The sequence below is a fragment of the Hypanus sabinus genome, chromosome 3 (assembly GCF_030144855.1).
Source record: "Hypanus sabinus isolate sHypSab1 chromosome 3, sHypSab1.hap1, whole genome shotgun sequence".
In the NCBI taxonomy this organism is placed as follows: Eukaryota; Metazoa; Chordata; class Chondrichthyes; order Myliobatiformes; family Dasyatidae; genus Hypanus; species Hypanus sabinus.
Genome location: NC_082708.1, coordinates 83,193,916 through 83,213,861, shown reverse-complemented (window position 1 = coordinate 83,213,861; position 19,946 = coordinate 83,193,916). Strand labels below are relative to the sequence as shown.

At 38.7% G+C, this 19,946-nt stretch overlaps 1 protein-coding gene across 6 annotated transcripts in view; it reads left to right on the top strand.

The window, feature by feature from the left end:
- Positions 1-19,946, top strand: part of LOC132391484 (ETS-related transcription factor Elf-1-like) — a 165,898-nt gene that overhangs the window by 27,411 nt on the left and 118,541 nt on the right. For 4 of the 6 annotated variants that reach the window (XM_059964743.1, XM_059964747.1, XM_059964742.1 and 1 more), the window contains one exon: positions 12,205-12,570. In XM_059964743.1, coding sequence (XP_059820726.1) covers positions 12,521-12,570 — 50 coding nt within the window. In that variant the 5' untranslated portion in view covers positions 12,205-12,520. Of the gene's footprint in view, positions 1-1,276; positions 1,415-11,827; positions 11,930-12,204; positions 12,571-19,946 lie in introns of those variants that run through there. The other 2 variants (XM_059964745.1, XM_059964744.1) reach the window with 2 other exon arrangements.

Sequence of the window (19,946 nt, the reverse complement as noted above, 5' to 3'; positions counted from 1 at the left end):
CTTTGCAGCCCCCATAATGGCAAGGAGAGAGTGGGTTCTGCGTAGCAAGCAGAATCAGTTCTGAATTTATTACATTCCAAAGAGAAGCTTGTTAGAAGTAATCTGCATTGAAGGAGAATGTAGCAGCACAACAGATTAAGAAATGTGGTGGTATTTAACTCAGTTTTGCTCTACACCCAATCTGCACTGAGATTCAATGTAGGGCAGATACATATCAGAAGCATACAGATTTGACAAGGATTTCAGCTTCGAATGATGGCTTCAAAGGCTTTCATGAGGTCAAAAAGACCTCAGTAATATTTAATACACAGAACAGTACAACACAGGAGCTGATCCTTCAGCCTGTGCAACATCTGTGCTAATCATGATGCCAATTAAAATGAACTCCATCTTGCCTACACATTGTCTGTATCTTTCCATTCCCTGCCTATTTGTCTGCCTTAAACATTACTGTCATATCTGTTTCTACCACCTCCTCTGGCAGTACACTCCAAGCACCTATCACTCTCTGCGTAAAAAGAAAACTTGCCTTGCAAAGCTCCTCAAAACATTTTCCCTCTCATCTTAAATGTTTACCTCTAACATTTGACGTTTAATCGTGGGATTCTGGTCTCTGAATCTTGGAGTTGCCATGCAATGGAAGATGTGAGTGTGATGAAGAAGATAAAGATTAGCTTTAGTTGTCACTTGTACATCAAAACTTGTGGTTAAAAGCATAGTTTGCGTCAATGACCAACTCAGTCCAAGTTGCTCTGCTTCTCATGCTAACAGGGTATCCCCACAACTTACTAACCCTAACCTGTAAGTCTTTGGATTGTGGGAGGAAACCAGAGCACTGGGAAGAAACCCATGAGGTCACAGGGAAAAGCTATAAACTCCTTACAGACAGTGGTAAACATTGAACCCTGATTGGTGTGCGCTGGCGCTGTAAAGAATTGCACTACGCTAATCCATACTATTACTTCGGGAGCAGCTCTTCAGCCACAGGGAAGGAGTGACTGAGGGAGACCCTTGTGATGTCTATTTGAGATATATATTTACTGTATATATCTAGAGTTTTGTGGTTATCACTATCTTCATAAAGGTGCAGGGGTAAAGGTAATGTGGTTCAAGCTGAATGAGTTGTGGAGGCAAGCAGGCAAGCATGGGCAGATCTTGGTTCTGGTATGTAAAATGTTTAGTTGACTATAGCATTGTGTTGCATATTTCTCGCACGATGTAATTGGAAACCCTGCTGAAATAGTAAGCAAAATGGAGGTATGCAATGTGAGAGAACTGGATTTTCAAGTCCTTTCAAACAATTGCTTGTTGTTCCTTCTGGTTAATACCAGTGTCTGTGACTATGCACATTGACAGCAAAGGAGCTGCAAAGGATCCTTTCTGAAACCACACTGAAATAGGTCAGTCTGTGAAGGTAAGGCAAACTTCGTGATATAAATTTATCCTGCTTGCTGGCAGACATTAAATTTACTGTAGAGATTGTGAGTTAACCTTATGGCCTGCCCCTATTTTAGGTAATGGCTCTGCTGTGTATGTTGAAAATGGGTAAATCAATATCATAAATGGAGCTGAGTTAAGATAATTTTGTTCAGAATGTTACCATATCACATTTCTTGTGAGTAATTGTTGGAGTTCTTGTAAAGAGTTGTTTGCAATCAAGCACAAAGCCATAGCAAAGTGATAAAGGTAATGGAAGACAAATGTAAGAGGCATTTTTGGGTGTGAATCAGCAAAAGGGATTTGTAGTGTTATACATTCCATTATACAGCATTATGATAGAAGTAACAGACCAATTACAATTAAAACATGGTTGCTTTTTTAGAAATAATTCCAAATCTTCATTCATATAATCTGTTACAAGCATCTGCCTGAGTATTACTTAAAGTTTCCTCTGATGTTAAACTGGATTGGTGAAGGAACTCTGCTAAACTCCTACAGTCAACTATCCCACTTTTATCATAAGTGGAGAATGCGTGTATCTTTTGTCACCAAACTGAGTCTGGTGAAAACTTTTTTTTCTCCTTAGGTTCATTATTTGATGTTGTTTTTCTCTTTCTTGCTATATTTGTTTTCCTCAGCTACTGACTTCATTCTTGTTTGATTTCACTCCCTCAATCTCCAGATATGAGCCTCCTCCCTGTCTTCTTCTTCCCTTGTTTCACAGAATATGCAGGGAATGTCTGAATTCTATAGATGCGCCAGATGCTTTGCTGTTGCAGCATTGTTTTAGCTGGTAGGTATATGCTCTAAATCCACATGTAGAGTCAGACCTAGAATTTCAAATATCACTGATTAGATGTGACGTTCTTGTTAGTCTCAGATGTGACCTGATTTAAGATCATCAGTGTGTCTGTAGGTGAACTGAATTTCAGTATCTCTATTAATCATGATGAACTTCTTGGCATGCTTTTCATCATTTCTGATGCCCTGCTTGAATCTGAAAATGAACAGTACGAAAATGATCTTGATGTGATATTTACAGCACGTTTACTGGACAGGACATATAAGGAAGGTTGGGGTTTTCCTGGGGGTTTTAGAGGTTGACATATTTCTGATCTGTTTCGTAAATCCAAAGGACTCTGCATGTGCTGAATCAATCAACATGTACAACAGTGCTGGAGGAACTCAGCAAGTCAGGCTGCATCTATGAAAGGGAATAGACAGTCAATGGTTCAAACCAAAACCCTAAATCAGGACTGGAAAGGAAGGGGAAAGAAGGCAGAATAAGAAGGAGGAGGTGGGGAAGGCATAAAGTTGGCAAGTGATGAGTGAAACCAGGTGACGAGGAAGGTATGTGGGATGTATTTTTGGTTTACTTAACCATGTTCCTCTTCCATCAGTGTTTCTCCTTTGTCATTCAGCTGGGTGGGCACAGACTCATCTGATTCCATTCTTAATTGTCCAACATAAACAGAGAATCAACTTCACTAGTTTCTCATCTTACAACCATATTTACATCTTTTGCATTCTCTACTGACCAATCTCTTACCCCCATGGTAGGTGAATTGCACTGAGCCAATGGCCCCGTGATCATCTCCTTATACATGTCTGATATTATTCATGCAACAATTGATGTCGTACAATGTGCAGCCTCATTTATACATTTGACTCAGAAATCATCCATGAAAGGTAGATTCTGGTGCATTTTTCACTCTCATTTAATCAAGATTCTAACCCTACAGAAAAGCATTAAGAGATCTGAATTAGAAGGGTCCATGCATTGTGTACATGGCCTCTTGCAGATACATTTTTGTCCACAGACCTCACTGTGGTATCTCACACATCATGCACTCCAGTGATCATTGGGCTCATTTTGAGTTTGTAATGCAATGGCCTGGAACTCCATATGGAATGAGGGGTTGAACAAAGTTAGACATAGCCTTGGACAAAGTAACTCCCGTAGGTGAGTGGCATTGCACCTTTTCACCCCTCCTCCATGCAACCCTGACAGCTTTTTCTCACCTCCACAGCTTTCTTCTATGCTGATATACTGTGACAGCCATGAAAAATACACTTTAAGAGCTGATTGACTTCCCCATAAGCCTTACAGCCAGCTCCATGAGAAAACAGATATAAACTGTTTTAGTACAAGTCAGATGAAAGCAATAGCAGTGATTTTTTTTTTGCAACTTTCCCAACCTGTTGTGTGACTTTCAGCAACAGTTGCAGGAACTTTTGACAGGCCCTGGCATGTTTTTGGCCATCCTCAGCTGGTGCTTGCCAATCGGAAAATTGGAGCTGGAAGCACAACTCTTGTGTCCATCTGTGCTGGGTCAAATGGTCAATCGTGCATTACACTTAATCGAGGTGTTTATCAATATTATTCACATCAGTTCCTACATCCAGCAAAAGATGAAGCGTTCAAGGCAACTTATGAGGCAAAGAGTAGTGACTGACAACATAAAGTAGTTGAGAGACTATTAGGATAGTAATCTGTAATCAGTTAATTTACTGTGACCTGATTAATTTTGCTCCATTTTTTTCTGCAAACAGAATCCACAATGGAAAATGTGGGATTATTCTGATGAATGTTCAAATGGCACTTACTTGTTCTGTATTTTAGATTTAAAATGTGGCTAAAATTAACCTGGATGCAGAATTACTTCACATTCATAATGTAAGCAAAATATTGAACCTCCTTCTAATTACAGGAATACATTAATTTTGCTTCCAAGCTTTCTTCCAGTGCATATAAAGAAATGAAACAAAAGTAAAAATGCAATAGATAGCAGGTCTGATCATGTCCGTGAAGTGAATAGGCAAGTTATTTATTCAGGGAGGCACCCCTTCTCAGAAAAAGAAGATATGATTTCTAAACAGTCAGATTGTGACTGCAATCAGTGTCACAGAGTTTGTGATGAGGAATGAACTAGAACTGGTACAAGCCAGAAAATAGTAACTGTGTTTTCAGAAATGAATAGGCCGCTAGGAGATCATACTGGGGATAAAATCACTCTTGCTGATTAGTTGAGCTGATCTGGTTTATTAAGAACTGCCAGAACTTCTTGTTTGAAAGCTTTGTTGATACTTCACCATCACTGATCCTACCTTCACATTGCCTTCAGCAGGTTTCCTCATGATCTCCCTTCAAGACAGGCTCAATGAGAATCTCTCATTTAGCTTTGACATGACCTCGCATTGAATAATGGTAGGATGCTGTTACAGAAGCATGGCTTCGCAGTGACCAATGTCAGACATATTCTAGGACTAGCAAAAAATCTAAACAAATGGAACAATGTTGCAAATTAGGATGGCATCAGTATAGTAGTTAGAAAGGACCTCATATTGGCAGCCTCTTTCTTGATGTTGGATTTGGCATAAGTAAGGAGATCCGAGAGTCTTGTAACAGGAGTATAGGCTATCCTTTGGGATACAACACTGTACATATGAATGAGCTCTCATAATATTAAATACAGAAGTCTAATATATATGATTTGTTAACTCCTACAAACAGCAGAAATCATTTTCTGTCTCTCTGTCTCTCCACTATTAATAATTGTTCTCTCTAAAAGTCTTATGTGCTTTTGATGCCATCTATTACTATGCCATCTATTACTATTGCCATCTAGTATTCTATGCTGGTATGGTTACCATAATGAGGGACTTATGGACAAAATTAACTTGTGGACATTATTAAAAAAATACTGAAGGGTCTCAGCCCAAAATGTTGACTGTACTTTTATACTGCCTGGCCTGCTGAGTTCCTCCAGCATTGGGTGTGTGTTGCTTGGATTTCCAGCATCTATAGATATTCTCTTGTTTCTGATTTTTTTTAAAAAATGAAACCTGTTTGATACCCAGAGGCAGCATGTATCCTGGGGTCCTAATCTACATACAAAGTGAGCAAATGAAATTAATTCTGAAAATCCCAAGAATACGTTCCTTGATTATTTATAAAATGGACTTTTGGATCAGTATTTTAAAGAAACAGTAGGTAACAGGCTAGTTTAGCTCTGGTAGTGTCTAAAGAGAAAGAGTTAATGAATAATCTTGCTGAGAGGGGTGTCTGTAAAACAACTATGACGTATTCAAATACCATATTAAGTTTGAAAGTGACACAGCTCAGTGAGCAACTAGGGTTTTCAATCTAAACAAAGGAAACAATGAATGTATGAGGGGGCAGTGTGGCTGTGTAGGTTAGGAAACTAGGTTTAGGAGTGTGATGGTGAAAAGCCATTAGCTAACATTTAAAGAAATAATGATTCATAACAGGTATAGAAGAGGCACTCAGGCAGAACAGGAAAAGTGGTGCAAGACATTACAGGGAAATTAAAGATAGCATGAAATCCAAGCAAAAGGCTTTTTAGAGGTGTCAGGAAGAATATTCATACTCAGGAATGGGAACATTTTAGAATACAAAGCTTTGACAAAACATTGATAGAGAAAAAGGAGAGTGGAATATCAGGGAAACTAGCAAGAAGCAAAATATACATGCAAGAAATGTTTAAAAACTCAAAGATGTAAGAATCAAGGACTCCTTCTACCTTGGTTGCTCTCTTCTCCCTTCTCCCATCAAGCAGCAGATCTAAAAAGCCTGAGAGCGTGAACCACCAGACACAGGGATATCTTCTATCACTCTCTTAAATGAAGCAAAGATAGTCGGTGCTCTAATTATCATCTTATATAATCAAAATTCCACAGATTACAGAGCTGTTATCATAGACTGGAGGGTGCTAAATGTGATTCCCATTTATCCCACACTGAAAGACTCTTGATCTCCCAGCCTATCTCATCATGGCCTTTGCATTTTGTCTACCTTTACTGCACTTTGTCTGAAACAGTAACACTATATTCTGTATTCTGTTTTCTATTTCTGTCTTCCATGTAATTATGTATGGAATGATCTGTCTGTATAACATGGGAAATGAGAAGGTTTTCACTGTATTTTAGTGCATATGACAATAATAAACAAATATGATTAGATATGTAAAAGGAAAAGACCAGTTGTGAGAAATGTAGAGGCACAATCTGTCTCTACCAGCTGGCTAGTTGGCGATTCATTCTCCTGAGGTTGGGCTCAGGCTGCAGGCTGTGGACAATGTGACTGCTGAGACTGATCAAGGGAGGAAAATGAATGACTGTGGCAACCTCAAAGAGGTTGAGTAGCCGCAGTGATAGCAAGGCACTCAACAAATATCATCCAGCAGATTCAACTTAAATTTATAAACAGAAAATCAAGTTTATTGGACTACTTGGAGGAACTATCTAGCAGAATTTGTTAGGATGGACCAGTGGATGGAGTGTATCAAAGTTCAGAAGGCTTTTGACAAAGATCAACATTGGATGATGGTGAACACAGATAAAACTCATGAAATCAGAGGTAATGCACTAGTATGGACTACAAGTGTTTTTGGAGTAATAAGACAAGTGTTAGGAATAAGTGAGTTCTTTCTGATTGGAAGGCTGTTTGCATAGCAGGATACCCCAGGGCCTGTGCTTGGGCCCACTCTCTTCACAATTTATATCAGCAATTTGGATGAGGGGACCAAATATAATAAGCTTGCTGATGGCACAAAAGCCAGCGCTGGTCTATGAGGAGTGATGAGCCTACAAAATGGCTTCAAGGAGGTGCAGACAGTTTGAGTGGATTGGGCAATACCTGCAAGATAAGAAAAAAAATGGAAACGTGAAGACATGTAATGGGTGGGGAAAATCTGAAGTGCAGAGTCTCTTTGAAACAGTGAGACATTGGGAAATGATAATATTCAAAAACCTGTGTATTGCTAAACCTAGAATGTTTGCCTTTGTTTTCTAGAATAGAAGATTAATGATGACTTTCTATAATAATACAAGCTTTTGGTGAAACTATACCTGGGATATTCTGAACAATTTTGTTCTGTTTTCATAAAATGCAATATATCTACTATAGTTCAGTGAAGGTTCGTCAGACTAGTTGCTTGGTTGGCCATTCTGTCAGCTGAGGAGAGACTGAGATTAGGCCATTGAGTTCAGAAGGTTCACAAAAAAAGCTTAAAAATAAAGTTAAAATTGATCTCTGTGAGGGAAAAAATTGAGGGCTCAACAGGAAAAATGAAGGAAGGGTGTTCTCTGGCTGAAGAAGCTAGAGCAAGAGTTGTCAGAATCAGAATAACAAGTATGCATGGCATTTAAGAAGGAGGTATGTCTTCACTCAGAGAACGATGAATCTGTAAAATTGTCTTCCATGGAGGATAGTAGAGGTTCAGTCAGTGACTTCATTCAAAACATAGATTTGTATATTTCTGAATGTGAATGTAATCAAGAAATGTGCGAATAGAGCAGGAAAATGATGTTTGAGGTAGAAGATGAATTTTGGTTGTCTTGATTGGTTGGTTAGGTCGAAGGGGCCAGCATTAAAGTAGATTATCTAGTCATTACTTAATGTCTTTAAGGGGAACTTCCTGTGTGAATTTGATGCAACTATAACCTTCACTCCAGAGGACAACCCTGGGTGTTAGTAATTTTGTGGTAAAAAACGTGAAACAAGTTCAGCTCTTTCTTTCACTGAGCTGTCAGAGAAGGCATGTTTTTTTTTAATGTTGTAAAACTGTAACAGCCATTTTGAATGCACATCAGCTGTAGCGATGAGTGGGCTGCTGGAAAGTTGACTAGGGCCCAAAATGGATAAGTAATAATGTACAAGAAGTTGTGCCTGTGCTCTACAATTTGAGGTGTAGCAGATAAACCAACCTGCAACGGATTTCCCAAAAGTGATCTCAACTTTGAGTCAAGGGTTCCTGTTTTCAGTTCTCAGATAACACATCATTTAAGGAACGTCAAGTGAAAGAGTTCATTCAGAGTACAACTGAGAAACAGCAGCAGAAAATGAGTTGTCCAACATAGACCTGGGAAAGTATTAGAACAAAGAATAAACGCTAGGACTACAGTTACAGAGAAAAAGGTGTATTTATATAGCGTCCTGTACAACTGCTCATGCCTCAAACATATTGTCATGTAGTAATATGGGAAAATTACAGCCCAGACTTCAGAATTAACAGTAATCTGCAAAGTCAGTTGTACCTTTGACATCGTGCAGTCACAGAATGCAATGCTATTGATTTTTATTGTAACAGGCATACTACTTGAAAAATATCTGAATTAAATTGTATAGTCTATGTCTGAGATATAAATCTTGATCTTGTACAATGATGAGAGCAAACACAAAGACTTCTTCAAGGCCAAAATAACTTGTGAAATAAGTAAATGGATTGCCAACTCAGTGTCATCTGTTTTACTCAATGGGAGATGGTCAAGCTGTAACCCTCTGAGATAGTGTTCAGGATTGTATTCAAATGGCACACATGGGCTCAGCTTATTATCCTATATTATATGCATATTAGTTTCCTTCTAATTAATGTAAAACTTTTATGGAACTCCATTTTTATTCTGATTTTAAAATATTTCTGCTTTAATTTTCTCCTGAAATGAATAATCGTCACTGCTTTGACAGTCATTACTTGTTCATTTGCAGTATCTATATCTACATTTTCCAAAAACAATTCTTCCATCACAAAGTTCAAATAATACACAAATATGACTTTGGAAAAGAAACAGATGCTAAACCAATCCGGCTGAGACTATCAAGGGTGAAATCCAACTGAAATAATTTCAGAGAAGGCAAAGCCCAGACATCAGCATTATTTCCCAACTTGAGGATATAGGGCAAAATACCTTTCTTGGTCATGGGGTCAACAGCGATTCTAATGATGAAACAGCTCAATATTTGATACCAGTGGGAGGAGCATCAAGACAAACAACCTCAAATATGTGTCCCTTACAATTCAATCCAGGGTTCTAATCAACTCATAACCTATTTCCTGAAATTGACAGGTACTCAGCAAATATCCTTTTAAATATATGATGTTTTAAACAAGATGTTAGCCTAATGAAACATTTTGTGGAAATCATCCCTAACAGCAGCAACTTTCCATGATCTTTAGTTCCCCTTTCCAGAATGTCCCAGTCTGACTTAGAATGAGAATGCTATTATAAAAAAAGGCAAGAGATAGGAAAGGTTCACAATGTTAAAATCAGCTTGCATCAATCTATACCCTTTGAGTGCCCTTGGAGTAAATGCAAACTGGCATTTACGGGCTTCCCAAGTCAAGCACTGAAAGATTTAATTTTGTACGTTCATCACCAAGAGTTAAAAATTCATTTTTCTAAAGTGGGTCTATTGATATTAAAAACAGCTGTGAGTCCACAATGATTGCTTGAGGGAAAGTTACACCCATTAATGTTTTACCACCACCTCAGTGAGCTTCATGAGGAATGATTACAAGTACACAAACTATAATACATAACTGGATTATTCATGACTGTGAATATTCATCCACATTTAGAAGTTAACAAGGAAGGAGTTGGTTTTGTATTAATATACCCAATATGACAAGAAGCTTTTCAAGTAAATACATTCTTGGCTGATATTAATGGTGTAGATTTATAAGTCACAGATTCAAGCAACTCAGAAGGAAACCTATTAGTCATCACACTGCTGGCAATTCTTTCTAATAATTGTTTAATTAGTCTATCTTTGATTTGCCTTACACCTGCAAATATCCTTGCTTTTCAAGGGCATAGCCTAGTACCTTTCAAAAGTTATTGTTGGATCACCTTCTGCCATACTTTCATGCAAAGCATTTGAAATCAAAATAAGTGGTAGTGCAAAGAAGTTTCTCAGTCGTGATTCTTTATCTGATTATTTTTGAACTGTAGTTAGCAGCACTTCCAGTGGTAGAAAAATGCTTCTTGGAGAAACCTAGTTTGATTAGGGATAGACATGATGGCTTTGTGAGGGGCAGGTCACACCTCACGAGCCTGATTGACTTCTTAGAGGAAGTGTCAAAGCACATTCATGAAGGCAGAGTAGTGGATGTGACGTAAATAGATTTTAGTAAGCCATTTGGCAAGGCTCTCTTGGTAGGCTTATTCAGAAAGTCAAGAGGCATAGGATCCAGGTAATCTGGGCTGTGTGGATGCAGAATTGACTTGCCCTCAGAAGGTGGGGGATAGTAGTGTACACAATGTATTCTGCTTGGGGTTCGAAGACCAGTGATGTTCTCAGTCCCCTATTCTTTATGACTTTTATTAATGACTTGAATGGGGAAGTGGAAGATTGGATGAGTATGTATGCAGATGACATAAAGGTTGGTGGTGTTGTAGGTTACAAATGGACATTGATTTGATACAGAGCGGGGCTGAGAAGTGGCATATGGAGTTCAATCCTGAAAGGTCTGAGGTGATACACTTTGGTAGGTCAAATCTGAAGGCAGGTTTAATAGCAAGATTCTTTGCAATGTGAATGAACAGAAGAATCCATCTGTAGATCCCTTAAAATTGCTGCACAAGTTGATAAGGTGGTTAGTCAGGGGATTTAATTCAAGGGCTGCAAGGTAATCTTGCAGCTCAATATTACTCTGGTTAGACCACACTTGAAGTATTGTGTTCAGTTCTGGTCCTCTCATTATAGAAAGTACAGTGCAGAGGAGATATATCAGGGTGCTGCTGGAGGAATGATAAATAGAGGGATGGAGGGTGATGTAGGGGGGAAGGGTTAAATTGATCCTAGAGTTGATTATTTATTTTTTATCTAGAGATACAGCATGGAATAGGCCCTTTGGGCCCACCAACACTCTCCCACTGATTTGACACTAACCTAATCATGGGACAATTTACAAGGAAAACATAACCTACTAGCCAGTACATCTTCTAGACTGTGATTAGAAACCGGAGCACCCGGAGGAAACCTATATGTTCACAGGGAGGACAGACAAACACCTTACAAATGCCATCAGAAATAAACTTGGGAAGAGTGAGCTTGTATACTAAAACCATGTTTAAGTGTTTAATTTGAAAACATATAAATGCTTTAGTGCAAAATATTTCACCTAAAATCTACTTCAAAGATATTAATTTTGACTGAGAAAACACACACGGGCAAAGTAGTGATTAGCATGATGCTGCTCCAGCTCGGGTCATCAGAGTTTGTTTATATTGCAGTTGCCCCTCTCAATTGTTTTGAACAAGGGTTAATAACGGTTATTGAACTGCTCCATATGTTGTGTTATGAATTTTTTTCTGATTTAACAAAATACATGCTAATATCATGGAGAATATTTGAGCTTTTTCACAGAATACAACTTTGGTCAATCTCAACCAAAATCTTCAGACCAAAGAAAAGTTATTTAAAATAAAAACTGAACATTAAAATAATCTGAGACTTATTTTTCCCTCTGACTGAACTGGAGCCTTGTATTTTTCGTGCAAGCCAATGCAAAATGTTTGTTTGCAGTTTCTGGTTTGCCATGACGTAGTCAATGCTGTTTCCTTCCTGCTTCTTGCAAGGTTGCAGCAGAGATAAGGAAACAGTAGAAAGCAGCTGAAGATTGTTTTATAAACACACAAACCCGTGAAGATTCTTCTCTGACAGTCCATAGGACTCCTGTAAAGGGTCTGTTTCATTTTAAAATTGTCTTGTCATTAGTTGTTGAAGAAATTAGCTCCCACTGATTGGTACATGGTGAAAACTTACTGTTATCAATATTGTGTTGGCTGTGTTCATTAAAGTTTGACCAAACTTTTGTGAATCCAGTCTTTGGCTCCAGTCATATTCACTACAAATTTAAAATCGAAGAAAACCATCTGGTGTGTTTTTATACATTGATATTCTTAACTTTTCTTTCATTCTATGCTTGTTTTAAATGACAGAATCTATTTCTTTTCCAGAACAGAACAACTTGGTCATACAGGAAACATTTGACTGTGGAAACAGGATCCAGGGCAGGAACTCATTGCTCTCACACCCGAAGTCTCATAATCCTCTTTGCTGTTTTTGAAATTTTGAATTTCTTTGGGACTTATATCAACCCTGAAAGCTTCACCTTATCATCAGTACCCACAGCCAGCTATGAACTGAAATATTTGTAATCTAATGGGAACTCATATACTTCAATGAGAAGGACTTTCTCCATATCAAGTGGACCAACTCTTCTATTGCTGTAGCACAAGGAATGTACTGCTATGGCGACAGCAGTCGGACAAAATGAACTTGTATTTGAGTTTGCAAGTAATGACATGGAAAATGCACAGGAGGTAAGATGCTATCCACACATAGGTAGTAAAGATTGTTGATAGAATACCTAGAACAGTAGGAAAATGTTTTCCTTGGTGAATGATTAATGAATTTAATTTCCACTTAACAGTAATTTGTACTTCTTGTTGGAAATTTACAGGAAACCTGAATTCCTTACTCCAGGCAGAAGGTTAGTGTGTGTAATGCAGGCTGTAAGAATGAAATTGGTCCACCTTCTCTCAACAAATTGGTTTGAGCTGAGCTTTGAAATGAGAACAATTTATAATGGCTAGCATGCCATCCTTGGATTCAAATACAATTTTACTGCAGCTTCATGAAGCTTATGCTGCTACACCGGGAATTAACGTGCAGAATGTGCAGAGTAGTGCAGAGTAATGCACAGGAAACATGGAGAGTTCTGCAGTGCACGAGAAAGGAGCTGAAGTTAATTGGAAGAGGGTAGTAGCAGGGATGACGGCAGAGCAGCAATGGCTGGAGGTTCTAGGAACAATTCAGAAGGTGCAGGAGAGATACATCTCAAAGAAGATATAGTATTCTAAAGGAAGGATGGCTGGCCAGGGAAATCAGGCAGCATAAAAACAAAAAAGAAGGCATAAAATACAACACAATTAGTGGGAAGCTGGAGGATTAGGTAGCTTTTAAAAGCCAACAGAAGGCAACTAACAAGCAATAAGGAGAGACAATGAAATATGAAGGTAAGCTAACCAACAATAATTAAAAGAGAATACCAAAAGTGTTTCAGATACGTAAAGAGTAAAAGAGAGGTGAGAGGGGATATCAGACCACTGGAGAGGTAGTCAAGTCAAGTCAAGTCACTTTTATTGTCATTTCGACCATAACTGCTGGTACAGTACATAGAGAAAATGAGACATTTTTCACGACCATAGTGTTACATTACACAGTACAAAAACTAGACTGAACTACGTTAAAAAAAAACACAGAGAAAGCTACACTAGACTACAGATCTACACAGTTCTGCATAAAGTGCACAAAAACAGGCAGGCATTACAATAAATAATAAACAGGACAATAGGGCAGTAAGGTGTCAGTCCAGGCTCTGGTTATTGAGGAGTCTGATAGCATGAGGGAAGAAACTGTTACATAGTCTGGTCGTGAGAGCCCAAATGCTTCGGAGCCTTTTCCCAGACGGCAGGAGGGAGAAGAGATTGTATGAGGGGCGCATGGGGTCCTCCATAATGCTGTTTCCTTTGCAGATGCAGTGTGTAGTGTAAATGTCCGTGTTAAAGTCTGTCCCGAGCCATATAGGCTCATCAGGCCAGTGCTTATTTCTGGTTTCCGTGGCGTGAAGCGACTGAGAGTACGAGACTCTCCCCCGGATAGGACGCCAGTCTATTGCGAGGTTAACCCCCAGCATTTTTGCCGGTACCCATTTTCAGGTGGGTGGACTGGAGCAATGTGTGGTTAAGTGCCTTGCTCAAGGACACAGCATGCTACCCTGGCTGGGGCTCGAACTCTTGACCTTCAGATCGCTAGTCCAACACCTTAACCACTTGGCCACGTGCCACACAAATGTCCGTGTAATGGGGGACAAAAAAGTGATGAGTGAACTCTAAGTATTTTGCATCAGTCTTCACTGTTGAAGATACCAGCAATAGGCCAGAAATTAGAGTGCGGGGAGCAGAAGTGAATGTAGTTACTATCAATAAGGAGAAGGTGCTTGGGAAGCTGAAATTTCTGAAGGTATAAAAGTTACCACCCCATTGATCTGAAAGAGATAGCTGAAGAGATTGTGGAGGCACTAGTATTGATGTTTCACTAGATTCTGGAATGGGTACAGAGCAGCAGAAAACTGCAAGTGTCACCCCACTGTTTAAGAAGGGAGGAACACAAAAGACGGGAAATTATAGGCCAGTTTGCCTGACCTCAGTGGTGGGGAAGATGTTGGAGTCACGTGGCCAAGTTTGCATATGAGTGGAGGAGGAGGAGGAGTACTGAGGAAGCAGTGAGTCTCTAGGGAGTTAGACAGCTTAGGAGAATGGGTAAAGAAGTGGCAGATGGAATATAGTGTAGGGAAGCACATAGTCATGCACTTTGGTAAAAGGAATAAAGGCATTGAATATTTTCTAAAATTCACAAATCAGAGGTGCAAAGGGACTTGGGAGTCCCCATGATGGATTCCATAAAGATTAACTTGCAGATTGAGTTGAGTTGAGTTGAGTTGCAGGAAGGCCATCTATTATTAATGTTAGCATTTATTTCGAGAGGACTAGAGTGTAAAAGCAAGGTGTAGTGCTGACACTTGATCAGGCCACACTTGGATAACTATGAGCAGCTTTTGGCCCCTTATCTAACAAAGGACGTGCTGGCAATGGAGAGGGTCCAGAGGAGGTTCACTAGAACGATCCCAGGAATGAAAGGGTTAACACCTGAGGAGCTTTTGGCAGCTCTGGGCCTTTACTCATTGGAGTTCAGAAGAATGGGAGAGGGAATCTCATTGAAACCCATCAGATATTGATAGGCCTGTTTAGAATGGATGAGGAGAGGATGTTTCCTATAGTGATGGATCTAGAACCAGAGGATCCAGCCTCAGAACACAAGGAAGTCACTTTACAACAGAGATGAGGAGGAAGTTCTTTAACCAGCTAGTGGTAAATCTCTGTAATTCATTGCCACAGATGACTGTAGAGACCAGCTTATTGGGTTTATTTAAAAGGAGGTTGATAGGTTCTTGATTAGTCAGGGAGTCAAAGGTTACAGGGAGAAAACGGGAATGGGATTGAGAAGGGATAATAAATCAGCCATGATGAAATGGTGGAACTGAATTGATGGGTTGAATGGCCTAACTTTGCTTTTATGTCTTATGGTCTAAAAAGTGTTTCTGATTTATTTGAGGTTTTCTTGGACTGCATTTGTGGACAATAATAACACATGATCAAGTCCAACATACAGTGACATTACACATAGCTGCATGTGCTAAACATTCAGTGAGGTGAAATCTTATTACACTGAAAATGTTTCTACAATATTGATACCCTTATGCAGAGTCACTGTCTTTATATTCTACATTGATAACTCTATTTCTAAACCTAGCCTAGCATTCATGCCATAGACAATTTCAGTAGCATTTGATCCCAATTTTGACTTGGTCTCCGTAATCTATAAAGCATCCTGCAGAACAGTCATGAAATTCAGCTGTTGACATAAAGGTGTTTGCACAATAAGAAATGTATTAATCCTAGCTCTACTGATGAATGTATTATCACAGAGCAGCAAAGACTGATGGCAGAGCAGATCATTAAATATTACTATTTTAGTTTTAGTAAATCTACTAGAATTAATCTAATGTTAAAATAACAGTCAACTGCTCTCAATATACTGTATTTGTCAAATAGTTGGACGTCATCAATCATAATCCATGATTGATACCTTATTGGCTCTGCTGGTGCTAAAAGTTTTAAAAGGTGGGACTTATAAATTAGCTGATAAATTGTGCTTCTTTATAATTTTAGTATTTCTGATGTAGCTGTGATTACAATCTATTTAGCTAGGTAAAGAATGCTCAGGCATCTTTAGTTTTATGGGGTTAAATTATATTTGACAATATATTACCATAAATGTTGATTGTTAGATATGCTTTATTGATAAATAATAACACATACATAACATGCCGGTAAAATATTAGCCTCACAATCTGAAACAGGAAAATCACCTAATATTTAAATTGTTCAAATTTAGCGAAGGCATAATTTCTGGTGACACTGCTACTTTAGAATTGCTGCACATGACGAATAGTGATCAGCTACAACCACAAACAAACTGAATCATTGACCAATCAGGAATCTGCCACAGTCTGCTGACATGGTGCTTAGTTTTAATTAAAAAACATAGTTTAATTTAGTCTTCAATACATATGAAACTAGGATAGGTGCCACAATCAGCACACTGAGGGACTAAAAGGAATTACCCTAAACCTAAATGGCTGAAGTCGAGTTGTGTTCTACTGAAATTATTGGACTATTTTGAAACTTAAAATCCTGCTGTCTGGAAGGGATATTTGAATGATCATGTTGACTTCCTATTTCTTTTCTAATCTTGTATATGCAATTCCCATTCAATATTATCATTTAATATTTTTTCTACATTCCTAACAGCCACTTGCTCCTCTGTACTTCAGAATGATTTATTTCACAAAATAGCCTCCTCTCATTTCCTCTCCAGTTTGTTAAGAAATACTAAATCTGCACTTTTTTGGTTACAAATACATTGATGTTGCATGAGGAAAAGAATTAAATAATTAATTTAATGTCATGTGATTTCATGACACACTTCACGACTGCAATGATCATTTTCTGTATGTTCAAAAAGAGCCTGGAACCGTCTGTTCTGGTTACAACCTTTGTGCTATAGCTATCCAATTGATCTCAGAGGGAGAACATGCCGAGGAACAGTTTTCATGTATTTAACACAGATGATTTGTAAAAATATTAATAAAATATTGGTAAACTCGCTGTGTTTGTTTGCTAGAGCAGTATGGCTGTGGTCTATCTAGAGCTTTAACTCCGAAAAGCACTCTCTGAAGCTTTCAACCAATTGTTCCTTCTTATGGATGCCTCCATTTGAACTAAACTTATTGGCTGGTTGTCTTATTTAAGCAGAAGTTCCTGCAGATGGTTAACCATTGTCATGTTGCCTTAAAATTGTGAGCAGTTGTTGGCTTAGTGAAGTTAATGAAATCTGTGACTAAATTGAACTTTCATGTAAAAGTTCTGTTAGTTGGCAGAATAACTACAAATGCAAAGATAAACAATTTATTGGTTACAGGTTCTCGCAGGGTTACAAATACCCATAGACACCCTGTGCATGTGAGTGAGTGTTTGGAAGGATGGTGGCTTGGATGGAAATGGTTTTGTGGCTGCCACTGGGCTGCATGTACTCTCTCCCAGGTGGGAACAGAGTATTTCCAGGTGCCCTCACACTTTCCACCCACATCCCCAGCCAGAACAACTGGGGGCTGGGTCCAGCTGGCAGCTGCAGGTGCCCAGCAGACTCCGTGAGGTGGGCTGGTTTCTGATCTCCCCTCGCCTACTCTCTATCTTGTTACAGAGTTTCCATGATCCCTTCCCACACAGTTTTTATTCATTTCTGACTTAATGAGCATTTTCAGTTACAAATTTTGAGAACAGCACCCTGTCATAACTTGGAGACTGCCTGGACTTAAATATTTATAGAATTCAGTAGGCTGAAAAGTATACTATATTTGAGTAGCACTGGGCAATGTAATAAGTTGTCAAGGTATATGTTGAACATAATCCATTTCCTATAGCATTCCAGAACCTCAGCACCATCCAGGATAAAACAACCCATGTAATTGCCACCCCTTCCATTACCCTTAACTTTCATTCACTACACTGTTGTGCTTGAGAACTGGATCACTGGAGACTGAAAGCTGATAGATATAAAAGGTCTTTATCCGTCCCAACAAGCAGGCATTCTCTTAGAGATTCTCTTATTAAAATCTCTTGAAATCAAGCTTTGTACTCTTCAGAACAAAGATAATAGCAGATGATCTAATACAAATTCAATAGCCAAGTGACATTGTGTACTTCGATATTTTGAATCTGATAAACGGTTCCATTGAATTGCATACTTACAATAGAAGCATACTATAAATGACAGATTGTGCAAACACTTTTGCTGGGACAAAGTAATTCACGCGGATGGTAAAAAGCTTCTGATGGATAATTCAGACATCCAAAGTTAGGAGGGTGAGAGAGAAAGCTGGGGTGAAATAGTGGGAGGTGGTTGTGAAAAGATTGGCAGAGGAATTGATAAAACAGCTCAAACTCTGTAGGGGATCCTGATAAGCCATCAGATTGCTGGGCACTGTTAGTTGGAAAGCAGTTTATAAATAGTCTGCAGGTAAAGTAGCCCAGCTCCACTGATTTACAAGTAACTCTGAAAATGTAATTTCCTTTCCTGGATAGTGGTTCCCTGTTCCCCTCAGTTTCCAGGCTTCCTGATGCCCAGGCAACTTGGACATCATTGTCAGAAATTAAACTGATGAAATCTGCATTATTTAAATAATTGACTGAAATAATTAGCAACTTGGTTCCCAGGACACACCAACCTGAAAGTGTGAAAACCTAACTTTAGAAATGGATATTATTTCTTGTTTGAGATATAACCATGAGAGTAAAAATCAATCAATCCCAGCCCCTTTCCCAACTCACGGAATCTAAACCGCGAGATAAAATTATGTGAAGATAGAGAGTGACCAATAGAATTAAAAGAGGAAACAATCAAAGCAAAAGAAAGATATTTTTAAAATTAAAACGCAATTTTTTTTAAATCTTCAACAATCATTAGAATCAAAAAGAACGAAATCCTACAGCTACAAAAGTTTATTTTCAATTGTCAATAATTACTTGGCTTTATTTAAGATTTCCAACTCTTTAAAGACAAGCAAAATGCTTTCTGTTGTGTTTATTGGTTTTTTGTCAAGTGCCACAGAACCAGCACCAACCACTGTATGTGCTTTTTTAATTTTAGCCTACCCAGGCCTTAAACTCCGTCAGTCAGGAGAGAGTTCCCCAGATGGAGCTACATACAGGAATTCATTTCAGTCTACGTTTGACTCATGTCAGCATGCTGAGACTCTGGAAATCATGGCCCACTTCCCATTTCTCTTGGTGAAGGCCACAGTTGCCTACACTATGCATGCACAGCCTGTGTTTGAATGAGCAAAGAGCATTTGAAAACCAAGATCTCAGAGCTAAGGTGGTATGGTAGCATAGTGTTTAGCACAAGGCTTTACAGTGCCAGCGATCCTGGTTCCATTCCCATTGCTGCCTGAAGGGAGTTTGTCCACTCTCTCCCAGACTGTGTGGGTTTTCTCTGGGTTCTCTGGGTCCTCTGGTTTCGTCTCATAGTCCAAAGATGTTCTGGTTGGTAAGTTAATAGGCTAGGATTAAATCAGGGGATTGCTGGGCGGCACGGCTTGAAGTGCAGGAAAGGCCTATACCATGCTGTATCTCAAATAAATAAATTAACTTCATGGTCCACAAGGCTGTGGTGATCCCTGCTCTCCTAGATATTTCTCAACTATCTACACCAAGCACTCAAGGTATTGGGAAAATGCCACCAACATTGTCTCTGTTAAATCCTCCAAATTCGCTGGTTGGACCAAAATCAGAATCAGAATTATCGTGAGATTTGGCAACTTAACAGCAGCATTTCAATGCAATACATGATAATACAAGAAGCTAAATAAGTAACTCAATTACAGTAAGTATATATATGTATATTAAAGAGTTAGATTACAAATAGTAAAAAATAAAAATAATATATATATAAAAAAGTAGGTTATGTTCACGAGTTCAATGTCCATTTAGGAATCAGATGGCAGAGGGGAAGA